General features: G+C 44.2%; 1 protein-coding gene across 1 annotated transcript in view; it reads right to left on the bottom strand.

Annotated features, from left to right (window-relative positions):
• Positions 1-598: 598 nt before the first annotated feature.
• Positions 599-23,470, bottom strand: part of LOC137325498 (eIF-2-alpha kinase GCN2-like) — a 116,419-nt gene continuing 93,547 nt past the window's right edge. Inside the window, exon 21 of the mRNA XM_067990665.1 lies at positions 599-739. Coding sequence (XP_067846766.1) covers positions 643-739 — 97 coding nt within the window. The 3' untranslated portion in view covers positions 599-642. The remainder of the gene's footprint in view (positions 740-23,470) is intronic.

The following is a 23,470-nucleotide window of genomic DNA, read 5'->3' as shown; positions in this document are numbered from 1 at the left end:
TTAGGTGACAGCAATGAGATGGTATTATTAACGCAGTGGCCCAGAAATTGCTTTAAAAAAGAACGTTGAGCTCAACAGTGTTCACCATTGTTAGTGGCGAAACAGAGGAGCAAGTTCCAGTGTTCACACATGTGCAGTGAAACACGGAAATCTGGAACTTGCTCCTACTGGTTTGCCAGCAATATGACAGCTCTGAATTAAAGGGACATCGCCGGCTGTAATCAGTGGAATCAACGGACCAGCACCAACTTGCTCTTCTGCCCAGCTGGAAAGTAACTAGTATCGCCACAAAACAGGTACACTTAAATATACCAGGTCTAAACTAAATTTTAATAGTGCGGAAAGTCTTAATGACCGCCAAACAACTAAAAATTAACTTTTAAAAATGTGGAGTCTCATTTCTCCTTATTTTAATAGTTTTTGGTAATTACAAAAACATTTTTAAAAATTAAAAAGAATTTTTGTTTTACTTTTCCCTTCTGCCTCTTTAATTTAATTCAATTCTCACCCTCTCTTTTTTTCTCACTGTCTATAACTGTTTTAACAATGATTTTAATGGTGTACCTTTCACTTCCTGGATTTTACATTCCAGCCTGCAGAAAATGTTCACAGCTTGTCAAAAATGCTGCCATCTGATTGGTCTTAGGGAGAGACTGATCTTCTCAATTCTCCCATGGGTCCTAGCTTCGCTGGAGCTAACTCTGGACTCGTCTCCATTTCCTGTTCGAGAAAGTGCACCCTGCAAAGACAGTAAAGTTAGTGGGTTAGTATAAGTCTATGGAATGGCAAGCACTGTTGGTTTGCAGCTCTGAGTAATTTCTGGGCCATTAAGTATTGTGCTTACTGGCCATTGTAAATGCTACCATTAATTTCAACAGCATCTACGTCATCTGCTTTTCACTGTGAGATGCGGGAGTCATTTTCAAACATTTAGTTAATAATATCTTGCATTTAGTACAGATTAATGGTCCTTTCACACCTTTGTCAATACAAGTCTATCATTGCACGTTAAAATGTTTCTTTGAACACCACATTTCACATTAATTACCAGAGCACAGCCTGAGTAAATGTCATGTTGTTTAATAAGTTGTCTCAACAATGTTACAACACTTTCAAAGGAATGTAGGGGGTGGTGGTGTGTGTCAGCTTCACCTCTGACTTCTGAGCGGTCCGAATCGCTCCCACTCCCTGGGTTCTAGACCTTGGACTTATTTGGGGGTTGTGACAAAGTGCAGCAGACAACTGGTTTTAGTGCAAGAAACTTTGACCTTTATTCAAGAGAGAAAATACAACACGACAATCTTAACACTCTAATAAAATGGGGAACACTTCAGTACACATGAGGGAAATTACAGTAGAAAGATACCTCACCCCTCCCAAATCCCACTGTACTAGCTAGGTTGGACTCTAAAGGACCAGAGATAATGCTCACCAAACGAGGAGGAACGCGATGGACACCTACAGACGCTGAAAGACGCCCTAGTAAGAACGGGATATGACGCTCGACTCATCGATCGACAGTTCCGACGGGCCACAGCAAAAAATCGCATAGACCTCCTCAGGAGACTAACACGGGACGCAACCAACAGAGTACCCTTTGTCGTCCAGTACTTCCCCGGAGCGGAGAAACTACGCCATGTTCTCCGCAGCCTTCAACATGTCATCAATGACGACGAACACCTCGCTATGGCCATCCCCACACCTCCACTACTCGCCTTTAAACAGCCACCCAACCTCAAACAGACCATCGTTCGCAGCAAATTACCTAGCTTTCAAGAGAACAGCGTCCACGACACCACACAACCCTGCCATGGTAACCTCTGCAAGACATGCCAGATCATCGACACAGATACCACCATCACATGAGAGGACACCACCCACCAGATGCATGGTTCATACTCCTGTGACTCGGCCAACGTTGTCTACCTCATACGTTGCAGGAAAGGATGCCCCAGAGCATGGTACATTGGCGAGACCATGCAGACACTGCGACAACGGATGAACGGACACCGCGCAACAATCGCCAAACAGGAGGGTTCCCTCCCAGTCGGGGAACACTTCAGCAGTCAAGGACATTCAGCCACCGACCTTCGGGTAAGCATACTCCAAGGCGGCCTTCGAGACACACGACAACGCAAAATCGTCGAGCAGAAATTGATTGCCAAGTTCCGCACCCATGAGGACGGCCTCAACCGGGATCTTGGGTTCATGTCACGCTACACGTTACCCCACCAGCGAACAAATGTTATCTGTTTTTAATATAACGGGTCAGTTGCTGTCTTTTCTATGTTTCTACCTCTCTATCTCTGTTTTTTTTTGTTTGTTGTTTTTTTTTTGGTGATTTGTATATTCTGTGAGACCTGGCAGGTAACACCTGTCTGTCTGCACACTGATTGCCTTGGCAACGGGCAGTTGAAAAAACTGTCTGTACTCACCAAGCATTGTTCTGTGAATTATAAATGCGACTTCATTTCGAGGATTTCATTTCCACATCGTTCACCTGAGGAAGGAGGTAGCCTCCGAAAGCTTGTGAATTTAAAATAAAATTGCTGGACTATAACTTGGTGTTGTAAAATTGTTTACAATTGTCAACCCCAGTCCATCACCGGCATCTCCACATCAAAACGAATCTTTGACAGTAATTCACCCAGAGGTAAGTCAGAAATAGATTGTAGAGTGGAAACTTTGCAGATCTTCGGTTTTCTCCCGAGTTGGTTTTCTTTGGTCGCGGTGGCTCAATATTACCCGGTTGGTTGGTGGTAATATTCGGTTGATTGTTTCGTAAGGCCCTTGTTGCCGCGAGGTGTCTGATGGTCACTGGGGCTGTTGCTCTGGTTTCTTCTTGTGTGTCGGCCTGCTTCTAGAGCTGCTGAACTTCCCTGTAGAACTGCCTTCCCCTCGCCTTGTTGTTTGCTGGAAACTGCTCTTCTTTTCAGACACAGGCAGAACCAAGAGCCAGCAAGCCAGAGAGAGAGCGAGAGAGAGAGGGAGCTTTCGCCTTGTGGATGTCTCTCTTACAATGGTCTGTTTAAACAGTTCTTACAAAGCCCTTAAGAATCTTTGATGGCTTTTTGATGGTCCCTCATCATATTGCAAATTGCTTCTCCCAATGTGTCATTGTTAATTCTGATTTTGAGCTTGTCACATAAGGCTTCCTTTTGTATCCAACGTCCTAGGTGTTGATGGTTTTACTTTAAAACAAAGACATGGCCCCACCATGTCTGGAAAAGTTGCCTCTTTCAATGGGAGTGATTGTCGACCCCCTGCGGTCGGTTTTGCATTAAAACAGAGACATGTCTGAAGCTCCACGGTGTGTGTGTTGTTGATTTCGTCTGGTGACCTCTCAACTATCCTTCCATTTTAGGATTATAGTCAAGTTTTCCCATACTCAGGGTTTTTTTAGGGTTTTTCTCCGAGTTTCAGGGGATCTGTGAATTTTGAGAATCTTACAGGAATGTTGTTTATATTTAAGATTGTACATCATTGCATGTCTAGAAACCAACAAGGTGTGTACAACATCAAGGTTTTAGCCCTTAGACTGATCAGTTATTTGGCCATTGAAACTACTTTCCAACCATGTGGATAAGAACATAGCAAAATATGCAACAAGAAAAGACTATACAACCCACCAAGCCTGTTCCTTTCACCTGTCACAGACTCCAACCCACAATCTCCGGAGGAATGTGGCCAACCATTGGTAATCCTTCAAAAGAAAAGACTTTGTGACATCTCTCCCTAACCCCAAAGATACTCAAGAAAAATTATTTCATTCGTCCCACCTTATCAATGCCGCAGTAATCAACTGACATCCTACCCTGCATTAAGTCCTGCTCCCTTAACACTCTTGTCGATCTTCATTGCCTCCACACCCCCAATGCGTCAATCACAATCCTCATCCCCATCTCAACCCTCAATGAATCAATCGAAATCCTTGTCCCCATCTACAAGTGTCTCCATGTTCTCATCCCTCCTTATCTTTGAAACGTCCTTCAGCCCTATGTTCCAGCATGTGCCCTCTGCTCTTTCAATTCTGTCTCCCTTGCACCCACCTGTTCCACCAGCTTTGGCAGCAGAACCATTAGCATTGTCAACCCCACAATCTGAAATCCACCTGCTAAATCCCTCCACCTTGTTACCTCTCTTACCTCCTCGAAAAAGCTCCTCAGAACCTATCCCTTTGACCATGCTTCCAGTCACCTCCTTTAACACTTCTCCCACCACTGTTTCGTGTCTGGATATTTTCACATCTGTAATGCGCTTGGGGAATTTTATTACATTAATATCTAAGGAAATGGAACCAACATAGTCATCAATGTAACAGAGTGCACTCTCCTGGCACTTTTCCATGCAACCGCAACAGATACAACACCTGTTCATTTATCATTTCCCACATACTTGCCCAGGGCCCAAACACTCTTTCCATGTTAAGACATCGAATTACATGTACTTCCATACATAGTATTAACTGCTCGTGTAGATTCCTTCACACTGGGGGACTAAATGCAGATTGGTTGGCTGCTTTCCCAAACCCCTACGTTCTATCTGAACGTATGGTCCTGACCTTTCTTCTCCTCTCAGCCCCACTCTCCACCTTTGGCCTCTGGCACTCTTTCAACCAAACTCACAGTTACAGCATGTATATCTCATTTTCCTCCCAGACACCCTGCTGCCGTCTGCCATGAACACTGACTTTAGCAACTTAACACTTTAACTTTGTCCCATTTTCTCGGTGTCAGGGAGTGCTGGGTATAGACGATGGGGGAAAAGGTCTAATGGCATCTGGGCAGGTAGGCATTATATGGATGGATCTTTCATCAGAATACAGTTCTGGTGGTGTGTCTTCACCTGGGTTATTGGCCCATCTTTTCTCCATTATTTTACTGACAAGTCTGTTGGGTATTTCCAGTATGCCCTGTATCAACTTCACTACGTTACTTAACTATGTTTGCTGCCTTTTGTTCTTTTAATGACCTCACTGAGATGACCTTCACCAGCCTTCACCTCTTTCCAATTATTAAAAAGCCTGTTTGGGTTCTACCAATGATTCCTTTCATCCTCCCCCCACCACCTCTTTAATTCAGTCTACACCATGTTTTTCCTTTTACAAATGCTAATGAGCCTGCTGTGTGATTAAAATATTTTCTATTTTGTTTCAGATTTCCAGCACTTGTGAATTTTTTTTATATATACTTCTGAAACAGCTGCTCTGCTACTCATGGCCTGCACATTGTTTAGATGAACACTGATTATGTCTCATAACACTTTCAATCATTTCCTCACTATAGATGCTAGGCTGTAATTCTCATTCATTTATTACTCCTTTTTTAAATGTTGGGATGCTTTTCGCTATCATCCAATCTTCAGGTACTGTCTTTACATTCAGGGAGCTCTTGTTCTTTTAGTGCTTTCTAATTAACCAAAGCTGTGCCTATTCCTTTCCTCAGTTCCATGAAGATTCTAGGGTATATTCTGTCTGGTCAGGCACCCTACCAGGGGTAAGTTTGCAACCAATTGAGCCAAACTGGCATACACCTGTAACGCTTTGAAGCTGTTGACTCATGGATGGATGTCAAGATCACAGCGCTGTCTTTCCGCACTGCCATTCCCCTCATAGTGCACCAATGTTATGTCCCCCTCTCATTCCTCTATTTACTTTTTCATCAGCTTCTAGTAAACTGAACCTAAACCTGAACACAAATTATAAATAATCTTCCTGCTGTACTTTGCATGTTGTTCCTGGCATGTACAAAGATAATCCTCTACAAATATATTAAGTTTTCATCTAAGCTTGTTTTAATTAGATTTTGTTTGTGTAACGTGTTTTAATATGTCCAATTACTTGATGAGATCTTCGACCTATTGTTTGCTGAGGCTGGATAGAAAGGAACCATAGATTTCAGACAAACGTTGCTCAAAGTGGTAGCAGGCAGCACGTACAACACTCTGCTGTTGCCAAATGCCTTGAACAGTTTGTTCTCAGCTATTGAAATTTGAAGACGATGTTCTCATTATCGCCTGACTGTGGGATAATTGGGACATTGTAGCAGGCCTACTCACTGCTTCTTAGTCACACCATTGACATATGTCACTGCTTCTGATTGTACAGCCAAAGACAATTATAATTTAATTTCTATTTCAATTCAGCTTTCTTGGTCTCAGTGCAACGTCTTGGACTGTTTCCTCTCCAAATATTTTAGACAGATCCCCTGTTACCTTGGTCAGAGGTATTGAAGCATTCTTTAACTGAATTCAGGTTGAGCTCATCAAATACACTTGGAAAAACTTAGAAGTAGATTTGTTTAAAACTGTTGAGACACCTAAGGGGGAGGGCTACAGACCATCACCAAGATTAAAAGGAGTATGAGAGGGGGAGGTGGATCAAACAGTGGTAGTAATTAGCTAACGTCAAGCTTGATTTTTATAAGGGGACAGGAGATTCAAGAAGGTGAAGAGTTCTCCATTGTTGAGGTCCTGGGAAAGAATGCATTAGACTGTACAATAAGTCTCGAGTTCAACACAGTGTGGGGAGGAGGAACAAAAGAAAAGGAAAGTTCAGAAAAGCAATGACAAGACTAGAATTTTGATAAACCAGAGAAAAACGGGACCCACTGCCTGGCAGATGAAATCGGTTGGTTGTCCAGCTGCTGATTCCCAGACCACATTCTCTCTGGGAAGGTGAGCTGGAAGTGGGAATACCGATAAAAGAGAGAATTAATATGACTTTGTGATCTTGTAATGGACTTCCAGATATCGAAGGCAAAATCCCTGTAATCATTTAAGAAGCACTCAGATACCGTAATGGATTGACTGTAAGGTCTTCCTGAACGGTTGAATTAAGGTGGGCTGACTGACCTTCGTCATTCATAGTTATCAAATGACTTTTCCACCTCTTTGCCAGTCGGCTACTGTCTGTGGTCTTTCAAGAGCTAAAAGGTGGCTATTTCCTGCTTGTAATCAAGAATATGGACATTACTAAACATCTTGGCATGTCAATAGTATTGACATTATTGCTGTCTAATGTGTGTAAAAGTTCATTGGGTAACACTTTCTCTTGATATAAAATGGGCCACTCAAAATGATTCTCATTTTGTACATGTGACAAATAGATGTGTCACTACTACAAACAATAGATTAAAAAAAACTTATACTTATGTTGTGGCCTTAACATAACAAAATGTCCCAAAGCACGTCACAGAGGCAAAAATAATGTCACCAAGCAGGGGCGGGAGGATTAAAAGTGGTAACTGGATGCATGAAGAAAGGGGTAGGCTTTGAGGAGCCTGCTAAGGAAGGGAGAGAGGTTGCAAGGTGGAGAAGTTTAAAAGAGAAAGAACTTGCATTTATATTGGGGTAAATTTTAACATACTGGCGGGAAATCAGCCGGGGCTGAGGGCAGGGGTCAATGGTCGGGTGGGAAACCCAAAAATATTTTGCATGGTGTTGGCTCGAGTGATTGCGATTCAATTGAAGGCCCTTAATGTGACTTCTGGGTTTCACGTCTCCAAGCTGCGGAGTGGGTGTACTGCGCACCTGTGTGACGTGCTGGGAGCTGGAATATTTACAGGGCCATTGCAACAATGGATTTTGAGGTAGAAAGGAGGAATTTAATGAGTTGGAGCAAAAAAGGACGAGGCCAGCACCCCAGTTCAGTGACTCTTCTCTTCAGTTGCTACTAGCCGGTGTGAGGAGCATGAGGGATACACTGTACCCAGATGACAGGAGGAAGCACCCACCCTATGCCACCAAGGCCTGGCTCGAGGTGGCAGAGTTGCTGAGCAGCAGGAGTAATGTCTCAAGGATGTGGGTACAGTGCAGGAATCGCTTTAATGACCTAACCAGGTCAGTAAAAATGAGTACAGTTACTGATTCATCTACATCCTGTGGTGTACATAACCCGCCCTCTCATTCTGTCCTGTCAAGTCTACTCCATCACATCACTCCTCACACCCACTTAAGTCTCATCATTCACTCACCTTCACTTTCTGTGCACTTCCTCACCTCCCCATTTGTGAATCCACCACTCCCACTCACCCCAATCCTGATGCAATGTGATGAATCTGTCTGATACTCACTCCCTGATGTATCTCTTTCATTGTCAGCCTCACCCAAAGCAATGCATCCACTGGGTGAACACATCACCCTCACTCACTCACACATCCGTTCTTTCTCCCCTTGTAGGATAGTGCGAAATGCAAGGGAGAGGAATCGCACTGGAGGGGGGCCACCACAAATAGTGGCCGTGACAGAGGCGGAGGAGGAGGAGGCCTTGGAGATGAACTGCACGGTTCGGTCGGAGATGGCGAGACTGGCAACCCATAAACCGCTGGTGACAGAACTTTAACATCCTTCACACTCATTATGAATTGATGTTATCAATGATTGGTCTTTTGCACACCTCAGTACACTCATCACAACATAACTTCTGCGATGATTCTTAATATTGCTTTATATTCTCTTCCAGGGCTTTCAAGGATTGATGGTGAGGCATGTACTATGGACGAGGGCGATTCCTCAGAGGAGCTCCATACCTGAGGGCACACAATCACATCACATCCAGCCATGCGCCAGTGCAGATACTGGCGCTTCGGTGGGTCCTGTTAGGCAGGTAGTTGGGTTGGCACCTGGTGATTCACCATACACAAGTGAGCATGAGCAGACACTGGTGGCAGGGGCAGCTGTGGAGAGCCCACATCAGGGGCGCACTCCTCTCCAAGCTCTACTTAGCTGGACGCAGATGATGAATCCCCAGATGAGAGTGAGAATGATAGAGGTAAAGTTGCACCTTTGCGAGGTACCAGTAGACGTGCCACACACGCTCTCCACAATAGCAGAGAGGATGGAAGAATCCACTCCAGCATTAGTGGAATGGTGGCACAGGTAAGTGCAAGAATGCCTGCGATGGAGAGTATTATAAATTGGATAGCCAGGTAGTGAAGGATAGAATACTAGAGTCTAGTCTTCAGTTGCTTCAAGCCTTTATTCAGATCCACATTTCCACCACCATATCTGAGATCATCTCTCTTACAAATGGATACCAATTGATATCATTGAATTCCCAAATGATATGCACCACCTGAATACAATTAACATTAATTGATTTAAATTATATGGGTACAATTAACAGAGAGAATGGCAGTCTCCACTGAGCTTCAAGCACAGCAAACAAGTGAGTTCATTTGGCCATTTGGAGTCAGGATGCCAATTTTTCTGCTGCCTTAAACAGGCAGGCAGACAGATACTTTAGCAGTGGCCTTACAATGTGTGACAGGTGACTCCAAGCTGTTGTCCAGCAGAGCGGCAGGAGGGATGATGGCAAAAGGGAACATGGAAGTGGGGACGCCACTCAAAGCGCTCCTGCGTCTCATCCGTTGCCCCCCCCCCCTCAACTGGTACCCAAAATGCTGCCTTCTGTCCTGATGACCAAGTCTGCCCTGCACAGGTGCAGGTGGAGCAGTCTTTGGAGGGGCCCTCACGGGCTCAAAAACCCAGAAGGCATAGGCCGAGAGCATCTCAGTAGTCAGGGCAGGGACCTGAGCAACCTGCCTCTACCTCTGCTCAAGCCACAGGGGATGCACCTCGTAGAAGCGGTAGGAAGAGGAAGGGTATGCACAAGGGTGTCTGACGCAATGTCATGTTTTCATTTATATTTGTTTTTTGTTACATTCACATTAAATCTTATAATTGTCACCACCACTGCCACATCTTGACCATTCTTAAGTCCCTTTTGTGAAAGCGCCCTTGTATGTGTTTCATCATGAGCATCAAGTCTTCTTGCCAACCTTTGGGCACGTTTACAATGGGTGTATGCATGGTTGAAGGACTGTTTTGTGCAAGCAGGGAGGGGGCTGCTGGTGGTTGTTCCAGGTGGTCTGACTACTTCACTATCTTCAGTTTGCAGATCTCTTTATGAGAATCTATCAGATATGTGTGACTCCCTGGCATCACCAGCAGCCATGTGTGCCGCTGCTCTGCCGATGGGTTGCCCATCTTCGTCCTCCTCCTCCTCGTCTTCTTCAATGTTGCTGGCTGATGAGGATACCTCATGAGCGCATGGGAGCTCCTCCACCTGTAACCCTCTCTGTTGTGCAGGATGCAACACATGCCTATTATTCTGCACACCCTCGCCGGTGAGTACTGAAGGGATTCCCCCAGGTCGAACCAGACACCTGAAGTGCATCTTGAGCATTCCTGAGTGGTTTTTTTATATTCATTCATGGGATGTGGGCGTCGCTGGCAAGGCCATCATTTATTGCCCGTCCCTAATTGCCCTTGAGAAGGTGGTGGTGAGCCGCCTTCTTGAATCGCTGCAGTCCGTGTGGTGACGGTTCTCTCACAGTGCTGTTAGGAAGGGAGTTCCAGGATTTTGACCCAGCGACGATGAAGGAACTGCGATATATTTCCAAGTCGGGATGGTGTGTGACTTGGAGGGGAACGTGCAGGTGGTGGTGTTCCCATGCGCCTGCTGCCCTTGTCCTTCCAGGTGGTACAGGTTGCAGGCTTGGGAGGTGCTGTCGAAGAAGCCTTGGCGAGTTGCTGCAGTGCATCCTGTGGACGGTACACACTGCAGCCACTGTGCGCTGGTGGTGGAGGGAGTGAATGTTTAAGGTGGTGGATGGGGTGCCAATCAAGTGGGCTACTTTGTCCTGGATGGTGTCAAGCTTCTTGAGTGTTGTTGGAGCTGCACTCATCCAGGCAAGTGGAGAGTATTCCATCACACTCCTGACTTGTGCCTCGTAAATGATGGAAAGGCTTTGCAGAGTCAGGAGGTGAGTCACTCGCCGCAGAATACCACCGTGAACCAAGAAATCTCAGTCTAAACACAAAGAACTCCCAGCCGAAGGGTAGTCTGAGAGAACTGAGTGCTGCTGCAAAAACTCACATTTTCTTCACATGTCAATCAATGGTTTAAAAGTTCCAAATGAGGGCCTTCTGCAACTCACCCCTGCTTCCATGGCGTGTTTCAAAGGCCACGGGAAACATGTCCGGGAGCAGTTAAAATGGCTCATGTAGGTCAATACATAAAAAATAACAGGTTTAAGCACTTTAAATACCTCAATTGGCCCTTTAAATATCGTCCCGCCAACTCCAGGTTTTAGAAGCGCGCACATCTGAACACATCTGGGTCAAACCCGGAAGTAGGCGCATTGGAGCCGGGATGCTCATTGTATAAATATAATATTCTAGCACAAGATTAGTCACAGGCAGTAATATTTTGAACAGTCGTGTGTGGATGAGACCGTTCCATTGCTTAATGACTTGAATGATTTTTTGGAATACTAATAATATTATGAAACTAGAATGAGTTTAAATTTTAGTGAAACGTATTTCTTTTTAAAAAGAAACCTGGGGACAATTTTAACGTCCACTGGGAAAGTGACGGGATGAGATCCAATGCTGGTTTTACACCCCGTCTGATTGCTCTCCATTGAAGTCAATAGACAGTAATATTGGGCGGAATAATACAGTCCACCCGATCGCATGGGTTACCCGCCCGGCGAGCTAGGTTAAAATTACCCTCTGAAATCTGATGAAGAAGCCTTTCTGGTTCAGGAATATTGTTTAACATCTGTTAATTCAGTCCAGTAAAAGGTATCAAGCTTGGAATCAAGTAATGTAAAATATAGACGATAAGAAGTTATACTGAAACTTTAGAGAAATATGGACATTTAATTTAATCTCTAAAATATTTGTTCAGAAATGTGATTTGAGCTTTTGTCGAAATTGGTTTGGGCGACCCAGCCTGCTGCCTGAGTGTTTGGACTAATCTTTCGATGTCTGCTACTGATACTTGAGATATGTCTGAGTGGGACTGAGGAAGAGATGACATTTACTTTCCAACACAAATTCCCATTGTCACAGTTTATCCTTAATATTTAATGTGACTTCATTTCTTCTTCACAGAGGTGCTGATGAAAAACTTGCCCTCAAAATGTCGCTAGGACCGGGAATTGTGGCATTCCTCCTGACTTTCATCTCACACTTGTTGCCAGCAGCTGATTGTACAACCACAAATCTAACACTTGTGGAATACTTTTAGTGTCATTTTAAGGATGATTTATAGATCGGAATATAAATATTATTCATCTGTTGAAGAAGACTCAAATTGTTTATATTAATGAAAAAGTCTAGATTAAAAACAATTTATATTTAACACAAAGAACACTCTACCAAACTGGTTACCAGCATCATTTTTTAAAATGTGATTTGTTTAACTTAAATAACATTTATAAATAATACAGTAAAACTTTGCTATGGTTACAGAAACCAATTGTTATCTAAAATGTACACATTGTATCCAAACTTTATGTTCAAACCTGCACATGGTGAGTCATTCGTTCAGACTTAGATCCCCAACCCAGGGTCTCACCACATCTACAAGGGGTCATTGTACAGGACCCAATCCCCAGGAGTAAGCTGGCAATGAACAATGATGGCACTAAGGCTCTATCAGGGATTACATAGAATTACATAAAAATTACAGCACAGAAACAGGCCATTCGGCCCAAGTTGTATGCGCCACATGAGCCTCCTCCCAATCTACTTCATCTAACCCTATCCTTCTATTCCTTTCTCCCTCATATATTTATCCAGCTCCCCCTTAAATGCATCTATGCTAGTCGCCTCAACTACTCCTTGTGGTAGTGGGTTCCACATTCTAACCACTCTGAGTAAAGAAGTTTCTCCTGAATTCTTTAGTGGATTTAATAGTGACTAGCTTTATATTTACGATCCCTAGTTTTAGATTCCCCCACAAGCGGAAACATTTTACTTGAAAGTTTTCAGTCTAATAACGGACAGGACACACTAGAACTTTGTCGAAGAGTCATCAGCTCCACTGTTACCAATTGAAGCAGTTCTTCCACTTGCTTCTCAAATCTTCTGTTCTGTTCTTCCAGAAGGTGATGACTGCACCATATACAGTTAATAAATCCAGCTACAAAACATGGGGGTAGATCTTGAGTTTGCGAGATAGTGTAAAATGGCCAATTGAAATAAAAATGGGGAGAGATGTAAAACAGGCTGCCAACTCGCTATCACCCGTTTTACACTGTCGCACAAAGTCCCTTCGAGTTTACGGTCAGGCACAAATGCATCAAATTATCTAATCACAGAGTATAGAAGCAGAGAAACATATAATTAGTGTCATTGCTTACGGGCCCTCTCAAATCTGGAATCTGGTTGTGTTGTTTAGCTGCTAACCTGGCCTGTATCTTTAAGGCCACTGCTCTAAATTGACACACTCAGGTATTTAAAGCTACTTGAAACGGCTGAAGTCAGAGAGAAGTTGCAATTGGTTGTAAGTTTTACATTCAGCACACACCACGTACCAGATGTCACACTGCATTACATTTTGAAAAAGAGATAAAGAAAGACAGGCATTTCCAGTCATCAGAGTACATTTCCCAACAACAGATCATTGCTTCTAATTGACTTTGGGACTCTGACCTCTAATTTATCTGTGGATTTGCTCAGAGCAATCAGACTTTAACTGACCTCAAGAGGGCATGACAATTACACATTGCGGCCTTAAAGGGCCACATTGAGTTACACACAGCTGCACTTTAGTAATAGAATATACATTGTACATTATATGGCATAATACTGCACCACACAAGTACCAGGTAATGACCATCTCCAACAAGAGAGAGCATAACCACCTTCCTTTGACATTCAATGATAGTACCATTGCTGAGTCCTCCATAATCAACATCAACAGGATATTCACAAGAGGTGTGTTGCTGGTACGAGGAGAGAAGGGTAGGGGGAAGAGAGAGAGAGAGATTTTAAAGAAAATATACGTAATGATTGTGTGTTTTTAATTCTAATTCTACTCTACAATATCTGTCATTACACGTTTACAGGAAATCATCCATGGTACAATCAGTGGATATTTACAAAACTGAGAAACAAAGGGGGGGGGGGGTAGAGTTTCCACTCTGGGCGCAATCGGGAAATTGTGCCCAAAATGTGGCCAAAATTGCGCCGGTTAGGTTACAGTTCAAGTTTCTGGCAAAATGCATTTGCATAATCACAAACATAAATCGTCCATGAACCAGCGCAATCGGGGAGTGCAAAAGAACATAATCGTTTCTTTTTTTTGTTCTTTGCATTCAAAAATATTCCTCGATGTATTTAAGAGTGGTAACTTGGTGCAATTTTATTAATCCAGCTGAAAATGGGTTTATCACAAAAAATAAGCATTTTTAATAAGTGTTCAGTCCTCCACCTGAGTAACCTGATTTAAAATCACTTAAAATGACTTTAAAAAGACTATACTGAACCATTTACTGGTTTCATTGATGTACACTCGTCAGTTTCTGAGTAAATTAATTTTTTTTGATTTTTAAATACTTTTAAAACGTGCCTACCAGTGCCTGTGCGCCTAAGAAAATAAGAGCGCAATTTGAAGAGCCTTCCCAAACCAATCGGCAGAATCTCACAATGTCGACCTGGGGGGGGGGCAGTACCTGATCCGGGTGAATTGAATCTTAATCCTGCGTAAAAGATCATGGAAAACACGAACGTAAGCGGTTTTGGGCGGAACTGACTTACGTTTAAAATTCCTCGATCTTTTGCACTGGTTCGGCTGATTACACCCGGATTGCGCTGATATTACGAGCAGAAATTTGGCCCCAGGACGTTTAGCACTCAATACATTCAGTCTTTTCTCTACCTGCACAACTGCAGTGAACGTTAAGCTGCCCACCTGTCTGTCCCCATATCATGACGGCTGTAACAATGATTAATAAGTGACCATAACATCCACCCCACGTCATTAATAATGAGTGAAGCATGAAGGCACAGGGACAAAAAGATGAATTTGCATTGCTGACAATGAAACCGCACATTTGTTTACAATTGGACTGATACTTTCTCTGGTTCAGTGTTAGTCGAGGGTTGAAATATGATATAATTTGCTCTCTGGCATTGAGTAGTTAATTATGGTATTATTTCCTTAGCAATGGAGATTAACCTGTGCACCAAGTGGCAACAATGAGTGTTTTGTGCTGTATTATGACACTGTTGACTGAGCAAGCAGAGAGGCTTCATTGCAGCCCCAACAATAGCATTATGCTTTGCTGGAAAGTTTCTTTTGTAATGCATTTATATACTGATAGATATCTGCGCTCATGTGACAAAGCTGAAAGTGAGGACAATTTTTTCGAACATTACCCCACTATCGACATGGGCTTTCAAAATATCCATCTCTCGGCCAATAGTTGATGAAGAAAAATTGAAAATATAAATGAAACAGTTTCTCTTTGCCATCTGCATCTTATGAAGTTTGAAGGCATTTGGCAAAAGCTATGAAAGCTTTTTGATAAGACTAATGATAAAATAAATTGTGTGAATGTCATTATTTAGTGTACACTGACAATATTTTTAATTCGGGGTCTGACAGGCTCTCTGTTCTAAATACTTAATCATCAATAATGTCATCCTTGGAGAGAGGTTTAAAAATCAGCAGATCCTGGCAGTCTTCTCTACTGCTTGAGTGGAAACTTCTGCTACCTCACACAGCATTAAAAGGCATAATGTTGGCCACAAGACAAATTGCGTGGGAGAAGCTTATGGCAGCAGTCCCACAATATTTCTTTGCTTTTTTTCAAAGACAGGTTTGTGCATAAAGATGAAATGCTAGTCTAATTTTTTTTTTAAAAGTCATTTTACAAAGATGGGGAGATTCAACATTCAAATCAAGATGAGTTTTGGGCAATAGTTCAACTCTGGACAGATTTACTCTCCGTTTGCATTTTGCACTGTGACTTAATGGTTCTGGTAAAGGTCTTCACTGAAGTAATATATAGTGTAGTCACTGTTGTATTGTAAGAAACGCCGCAGCCGATTTACGTGTTCCTCAACCTATCTTTATAGATCTCCCTATATTGTTCCTTTTCTGAACATTAAACATTTTTGCATGCTTTCTCTTTCTCCCTAAAGCCTCAACTTTTCTGCCTCTGGCCTCTTCCAGGCTCAAAGTCTGACCTCGTGCTGGTAGATCCTCATCAGCAAACAAAACAGGTTGACATTTTCTCCTGATGTGTGAAGAAGAGTAATTGCCCGAGACCCAGCACAGTATCCGACTCCTGCCCAGTCCCAGCACTTCGCAGGAGTCTAAAAGGGAACAAGTAGCAACGCAAAACAAAAACCTCATATACTGTGGTTTCAACATTCATTAGAACAGCGTGACTTCTGGCAGTCAAAGATTCCAGGTCAGCTTTGAGCTTAACACAGAGGGGCAGCCCTATCTGTTTCTACCTCCTGCTGATCAAGCTTCAGTCTGCTCAGAGGAAGTAACCTGGGATCTGAGCACCTGCTTCCCATGGCAGTGGGGAGGAGGTAATCATTACCCCGCTGATTCACTTCTGTGAATTAGAGTACCTGAAGTTAGCTTCAATCAATCACTGATCTGCCAATTCTATTGCCAACAATCTGCCAGATAACAGAAAAAAACATTTTACTAAACTAAATACAAATAAAGAACCTGTGTTTATATAGTGCCTTTCACGACCTCAGAACATCCCAAAGCGCTTTACAGCCAATGAGGTACTTTTTGCAGTGTAGTCATTGTTGTAATGTAGGAAACACAGCGGGCAATTTACACACAGCAAGATCCCACAAACAGCAAGGAGATAATGACCAGATAATCTGTTCTTTTTCAGATTTGCAGCATCCGCAGTATTTTGCTTTTGTTTATCTGTTTTAGTGATAAATATTGGCCAGGTCACCAGAGAGAACTCCACTGCTCTTCAAAATAGTGCCACAGAATCGTTTATCCACCTGAGAGGGCAGACAGGGCCTCGGTTTAACGTCTTGTCCGAAAGACGGCACCTCCGACAGTACAGCATTCCCTCAGTATTGCGCTGGAGTGTCAGCTCCAGATTACATGCTCAAGTCTCTGGAGTGAGGCTTGAACTCAGAGCCGAAAGTGCTACCACTGAGCCAAGGCTGATTAGTAGACGTGAAGTCATCCAGTAGACTTCTACTACATTGCCAGCTCTGGCAACTTACACACTGATGAGCTGAACAAACGTTAGTGTTTTGTTCCTGTCTGTGCTCATTCTGACCCCGTGATTCAGGCAGTTTGGAGCATAGGGAGAGACACAATCGACTCGTGATCACATTCAACCACAGAGAGAAGGTAGAGAGAAGCAGGGCATTCTAGCTAGCATAAATTCAGAGGGGTTTTGCTAACGCATGGAGTAAGGGAGCATGGATTGGAGCGATCGACAGAGTCTGGATTCGACAGAGTCTATAATTGGGTATTTGGTGAGTGAGGGGATTCGGTGCAGGAAGGGGTGGGGTGCATTTGATTAGTCAGCAGAGTGGAGATGAACGTACCGAGAGTGGGTCACAGCAACAAAAAAAACAAACTGCAGTGTGACGTTACAGGTAAGGCAGGTAGGTAATTGGTGGTGAGTATCTCTTCTATTTTCTTCTTTCTTAGGACAGTGGACTAAGTAATTTATAGCATAAAACTAAACTTAATTTAATAAATTAAACAAGACCAGTACTTGGTTCAATCTAAAAATAATTTGATTGGCATTGAAGTAATCAATTAAATAAATAAAATAGTTATGACAGGCCAGGAGATGTGTTGCAGCTGGAATATGTGGGAGCTACTGGACAGTTTTGTCCAAGGCGACTACATCTGTGGTAATTGTCTGCGGCTCGAGGAACTTCGGCTCCGAGTTGAGGAGCTGGAGTCTGAGCTGCAGACATTTGGATGCATCATGGAGGGGGAAAGTTACCTGGACATTTTGATCCAGGAGGCAGTCACACCCCTTAGACTAAATACCGCAGATTTGGCCGATGGTCAGGGACAGGAGGGTGTGACTGCGAGTGAGGCAGGTACGGAGATCCAGGAGGCAGCATTGCAGGAGCCTCAGCCTCTGCACTTGTCCAATAGATACGAGGTTCTTGCAGCCCTTGTGGATGAATGCAGGAACTGCAGGGAGGATGAGCAAAATGGCCACGGCACCGTGGTTCAGGGGGCCATTCAAGTGGGAGGAGTAAAAAGGAATGAAGTTGTAGTAATCGACAGTCTAGTTAGGGGAATAGGTACTGTTCTCTGCAGCCAAGAGCAAGAGTCCCGAAGGCTGTGTTGCCTACCCGGTGCCAGGGTTAAGGACATCTCCTCAGGACTCGAGAGGAACTTGGAGTGGGAGGGGGAGGATCCAGTTGTCGTGGTCCATATAGGTACCAACGACATAGGTAAGACTAAGAAAGAGGTTCTGCTGACAGAGTATGAGCAGCTAGGGAATAAATTAAAAAGCAGAACCACAAAGGTGATAATCTCCGGATTATTACCTGAGCCACGAGCAAATTGGCAGAGGGTAAATAAGATTGGAGAGATGAATGCGTGGCTCAAAGATTGGTGTGGGAGAAGTGGGTTTCAATTCATGGGGCACTGGCACCAGTACCGGAGTAAGAGAGAGCTGTTCCATCAGGACGGGCTTCACCTGAACCATGCTGGGACCAGTGTTCTGACGAACTGAATAACTAGGGCAGTAGAGAAGGCTTTAAACTAAATAGAGGGGGGGGAGGGCTCAGACGGGGCGAAGATTAGATTGATAAAGAGAAAAGACAAGGAAGTAGTACAGGAAAGTGATGGGGGTAATGATAAACAGAGTGTGTCAGGAAGGGACAGAACGTACAAACATAAGAGTGCACTAGCAAATGGGGCTGGGGTAGGAAAAAATGGTAAAAAGACAAAATTAAAGGTTCTTTATCTGAAATGCGCGCAGCATTCGTAATAAGATAGATGAATTGACGGCACAAATAGAAACAAATGGGTATGATCTCGTGGCCATTACAGAGACATGGTTGGAAGGTGACCAAGGTTGGGAGCTAAATATTCAGCGTTATTTAACATTTCGGAAGGATAGAAAAAAAGGTAAAGGTGGTGGGGTAGCTCTGTTAATAAAGGATGAAATTGGTATAATAGTGAGAAATGATCTTGGCTCAGAAGATCAAGAGGTCGAATCAATTTGGGTGGAGGTGAGAAATAGCAAGGGAAAGAAATCACCTGTGGGAGTAGTCTATAGGCCCCCCAACAGTAGCTACACCGTAGGGCAAAATATAAATCAGGAAATAAGGGGGGGCTTGTAAAAAATGGTAATGCAATAATCATGGGCGATTTTAACTTTCACATAGATTGGACAAATCAAATAGGAAAAAGTAGCCCTAAGGAGGAGTAGAGGATAGAGGATACAGTGTATTTGGGACTGTTTCTTAGACCAATACGTCAGGGAACCAGCCAGGGAAAAGGCCATTTTGGATCTGGTAATGGGTAATGAAACAGGATTAATTAATGATCTCAAAGTAAAGGATCCCTTGGGAAGCAGTGATCATAACATGATAGAATTTCACATCCAGTTTGAGAGTGAGGATCTTGGGTCTGAAACTACTGTATTAAACTTAAATAAGGGTAATTATAAAGGACTGAGGGCGGAATTGGCTAAAGTGGACTGGGTAAACAGATTAGATGGTATGATGGTGGATAAGCAGTGGCAAACATTTAAAAAGATATATTATGACTCGCAACAAAAATATATCCCTGTGAGGAGGAAAGACTCCACAAAAAGGGTGAACCAACCATGGCTAACTAAGGAAGTCAAGGATGGTATCAGGTTAAAAGAAAAAGCATACAATGTGACAAAGATTACTGGTAAGCCCGAAGATTGGGAAAACTTTAAAAACCAGTAAAGGATGACTAAAAGAATAATAATTTATTTTCTCCCTCTTTATGAGAGTAAACCAGCAAGAAATATAAAAACTGACAGTAAAAGCTTCCACAAGTATGTAAAAAGGAAGAGGGTAGCTAAAGTAAACATTTGTCTCTTAGAGGGTGAGACTGGGGAAATAATAATGGAAAACGGGGAAATGGCAGAGGAATTGAACAGATATTTTGTATCTGTCTTCACAGTAGAAGACACTAATAACATACCAATAATAGTAGATAATCAAGGGGCAAAGGGGAGGGAGGAACTAAAAACAATCACTATTACTAGAGAAAAAGTACCAGGTAAACTAATGGGTCTAAAGGCTGACAAGTCCCCTGGACCTGATGGCTTGCATCCGAGGATCTTAAAGGAAGTGGCTACAGAGATAGTGGATGCATTGGTTGTAATCTTCCAGAATTCACTAGATTCTGGAAAGGTCCCAGCGGATTGGAAAACCGCAAACGTAACACTCCCATTCAAGAAGTGAGTGAGACAGAAAGCAGGTAACTATAGACCAGTTAGCCTAACATCTGTCAATGGGAAAATGCTAGAATCCATTAATAAGGAAGTAGTAACAGGACATTTGGAGACTCATAATGCAATCAAGGAGAGTCAACATGGTTTTATGACGGGGAAATCATGTCTGACAAATTTATTAGAGTTCTTTGAGGAAGTAACGGGCAGGGTGGATAAAGGGGAATCAATGGATGCAATATATTTGGATTTCCAAAAGGCATTCGATAAGGTGCCACATAAAAGATTACTGCACAAGATAAGAGCTCATGGTGTTAGGGGTAATATATTGGCATGGATAGAGGATTGGCTAACTAACAGAAAACAAAGAGTCGGGATAAAAGGGTCATTTTCAAAATGGCAATCTGTAACTAGTGGGGTGCTGTAGGGATCAGTGCTGGAGCCTCAACTATTTACAATATATATCAATGAAGGAACAGAGTGTCTTGTGGCCAAATTTGCTGATGATACAAAGATAGGTGGAAAAGCAAGTTGCGATGAGGACACAAAGGGCTCCATTTTAGCACCCGCTATCGGGTGCGTTCCTGGCGGGGGGCCTCCGAAAATCGGGGAATGCCGGAGCGGGTCGGGAGCCCAGTTCCAACCCGCCCACTTCCGGGTTCCCCACAGACGCGCCGATGTGCGCGCGCAGCCCCCGCATGTGGGACTCCCGCAGGCAATTAAAGCCAGTGGGGTGCCACTTAACAGTATTTATCTTGCTATTTCAGGTTGTTTACAGACCTGATTAAGGAGATATTTCAGGAGGGGTGGGATTTTAGAAACAACTGGGACTGTTTCCCATACTGGGGGAAACACTCCCAGTTGAAATGGACGTGTTGCAGCTATCAGCCTGTGGCAGCTGCAAAAGTCCATTTGACAGGTTGGGGGGGGGAGACCCTCACTCATTGCAGGAGGCCACTCTGTCACTTGGGACAAAGTTTGGCCTCCACCACCCCCCTCCTGACAATCAAATTCACCAACTTGCACACTTACCCCGGGGTCCAGAGACATGTACCTACCTTGCGGACCCTCTCAGATGTACATCTACCGGATGGGGGCCGCCGTAGCTGCAGTCATGATCTCCTCGGAGGGCAAACAGCATCACCAGCCTCGCCGGCCACGCCGTCTACCTCTGACACGTGGAGCTCCACATCACAGTGCTGTGACACATCCACCTGCACAGCAGGAGGGAGGGCAACCGCAGAGAGATGTGTCACGGGGGGGCACTACCCTCGCCACAGGGTCCACAGACCGAGGCTCAGCTTCCTGGACCTCTCTGAGCAGCAGTGCACACGGAGGCTCAGAGTCACTCGACATGTAGTCGTGGACATCTGCAGCCTCCTTCATGCCGAGCTGCTCCTGGCTGGCCCGAGCACCATCTTCTTACCTGTCGCTGTCAAAGTCATCACTGCCCTCAACAACTTCTCCTCCGCATCCTTCCAGGGTGCCACCGGGGACATCGCTAACGTCTCTCAGTCGTCTGCACAAAAGAGCCCTGCAAATACACCTACACCCACTTTGCAGTGACACAATGGGTGGCATCAGGTGTGGGTCTCCATTGTGATCCTCAGGAAAGGGCATTATTGCACAAACCAGACAAGATTCGCAAAGACGTGGCAGTAGTGGTGACAATATATGTGATGTGAGTTGGTCAGAAATCAATAGAAGTCAAAACCATGACAAACCCTCAAACACCCTTGTGCATCCCCTTTATGCTCACGACACATTTGCCTTACGCTGCCTACTGCACATATGTGATGCATGCCCTGTGGCTGCAGCACAGGTAGTGGCAGGTTGAATGCGGCTGACTGTGAAAGAGATGCATGAGAGGTGAGTATGAGATAGAGCCATGAGATTGTATGAGGATTGAGTTGAGTGGTGGTGGTGGGATGAGTACTGGCGAGGTGAGTAAGTGCAGGTAAGATGAGGATGAGGTTTGAGTGGGTGTGAGGGGTGATGTGACAGAGTAGTGTTGGCAGTGCAGAAGGAGGTGTGGGTTGGGGGCAGTGATGTGGCAGGTGGAGTGTAGGGGATTGAGTAAGTGTACTCACTTTGGCTGACCTACTTAGGTCATTGCAGCGCCTCCTGCACTGTATGCAGGTGGGCGATATGTTGGTGGTGCTGGTGACCTCCTCTGCCACCTCAAGCCAGGCCTTCCTGGTGGCAGAGGCAGGCCGCTTCCTCCCGCCCGCCGGGGGGAAGATCTCTGTCCTCCCCCTCCTCCTCACCCCATCTAATGATACCTGAAGTGAGGCATCATTAAACTGGGAGCAGCCTTCCCCCGGGCTGCTCCATGCTGTAATTTTTGCTATTTGTTGCAGCATCTGTCAGTGGAGGACTGCCCCTTTAAATAGAGCTCCTCCAGCTGACAGACCTTACTGCGCATGTGCAGTCCGCCCGCCGCGCAGCTCAGCAGTGGGGAACCCGGAAGACCAGGTAAGTGGATCCAATTAGGCTGCGATCGCGCGCGGGGTAGACTGATTTCACGTGCCCAATAGCCCCCCCGCCGCAAACCCGCAGCCCTGGCAATATCGAGCCCAAAGTGTCTGCAAAGGGATAGTGACAGGTTAAGTGAATGAGCAAAAATTTGGCAGATGGAATATAATGTGGGACAATGTGAAGTCATCCACTTTGGGAGGAAAAATAAAAAAGCAAAATATTATTTGAATGGAGAAATACTACAAAATGCTGAGGTACAGAGGGATCTGGGTGTCCTCGTACATGAGCCACAAAAAGTCAACATACAGGTGCAGCAGGTGATCCGGAAGGCAAATGGAATATTTACCTTTATCTCTCGGGGATGGAGTATAAAAGCAGGGAAGTCATGCTACAACTGTACAGGGTGCTGGTGAGACCACACCTGGAGTATTGCATACTGTTCTGGTGCCCTTATTTAAGGAAGGATATACTTGCATTGGAGGTAGTTCAGAGAAGGTTCACTTGGTTGATTCTAAGTATGGAAGGGTGTCTTATGAGGAAAGATTGAACAGGTTGGGTCTGTACTCATTGGAGTTTAGAAGAATGAGAGGAGACCTTATTGAAACATACAAGATTCTGAGGGGACTCAACAGGGTAGATGCTGAGAGGATGTTACCCCCTCATGGGGAAATCTAAAACTAGGGGGCATAGTCTCAGAATAAGGGGTCGCATGTTTAAAATGGAAATGAGGAGGAATTTCTTCTCCCAGAGCGTCGTGAATCTTTGGAATTCTTTACCTCAAAAAGCTGTGG

Source organism: Heptranchias perlo, chromosome 9 (assembly GCF_035084215.1).
Source record: "Heptranchias perlo isolate sHepPer1 chromosome 9, sHepPer1.hap1, whole genome shotgun sequence".
Taxonomy (NCBI): Eukaryota; Metazoa; Chordata; class Chondrichthyes; order Hexanchiformes; family Hexanchidae; genus Heptranchias; species Heptranchias perlo.
This window is presented reverse-complemented; position numbering and strand designations above follow the sequence as displayed.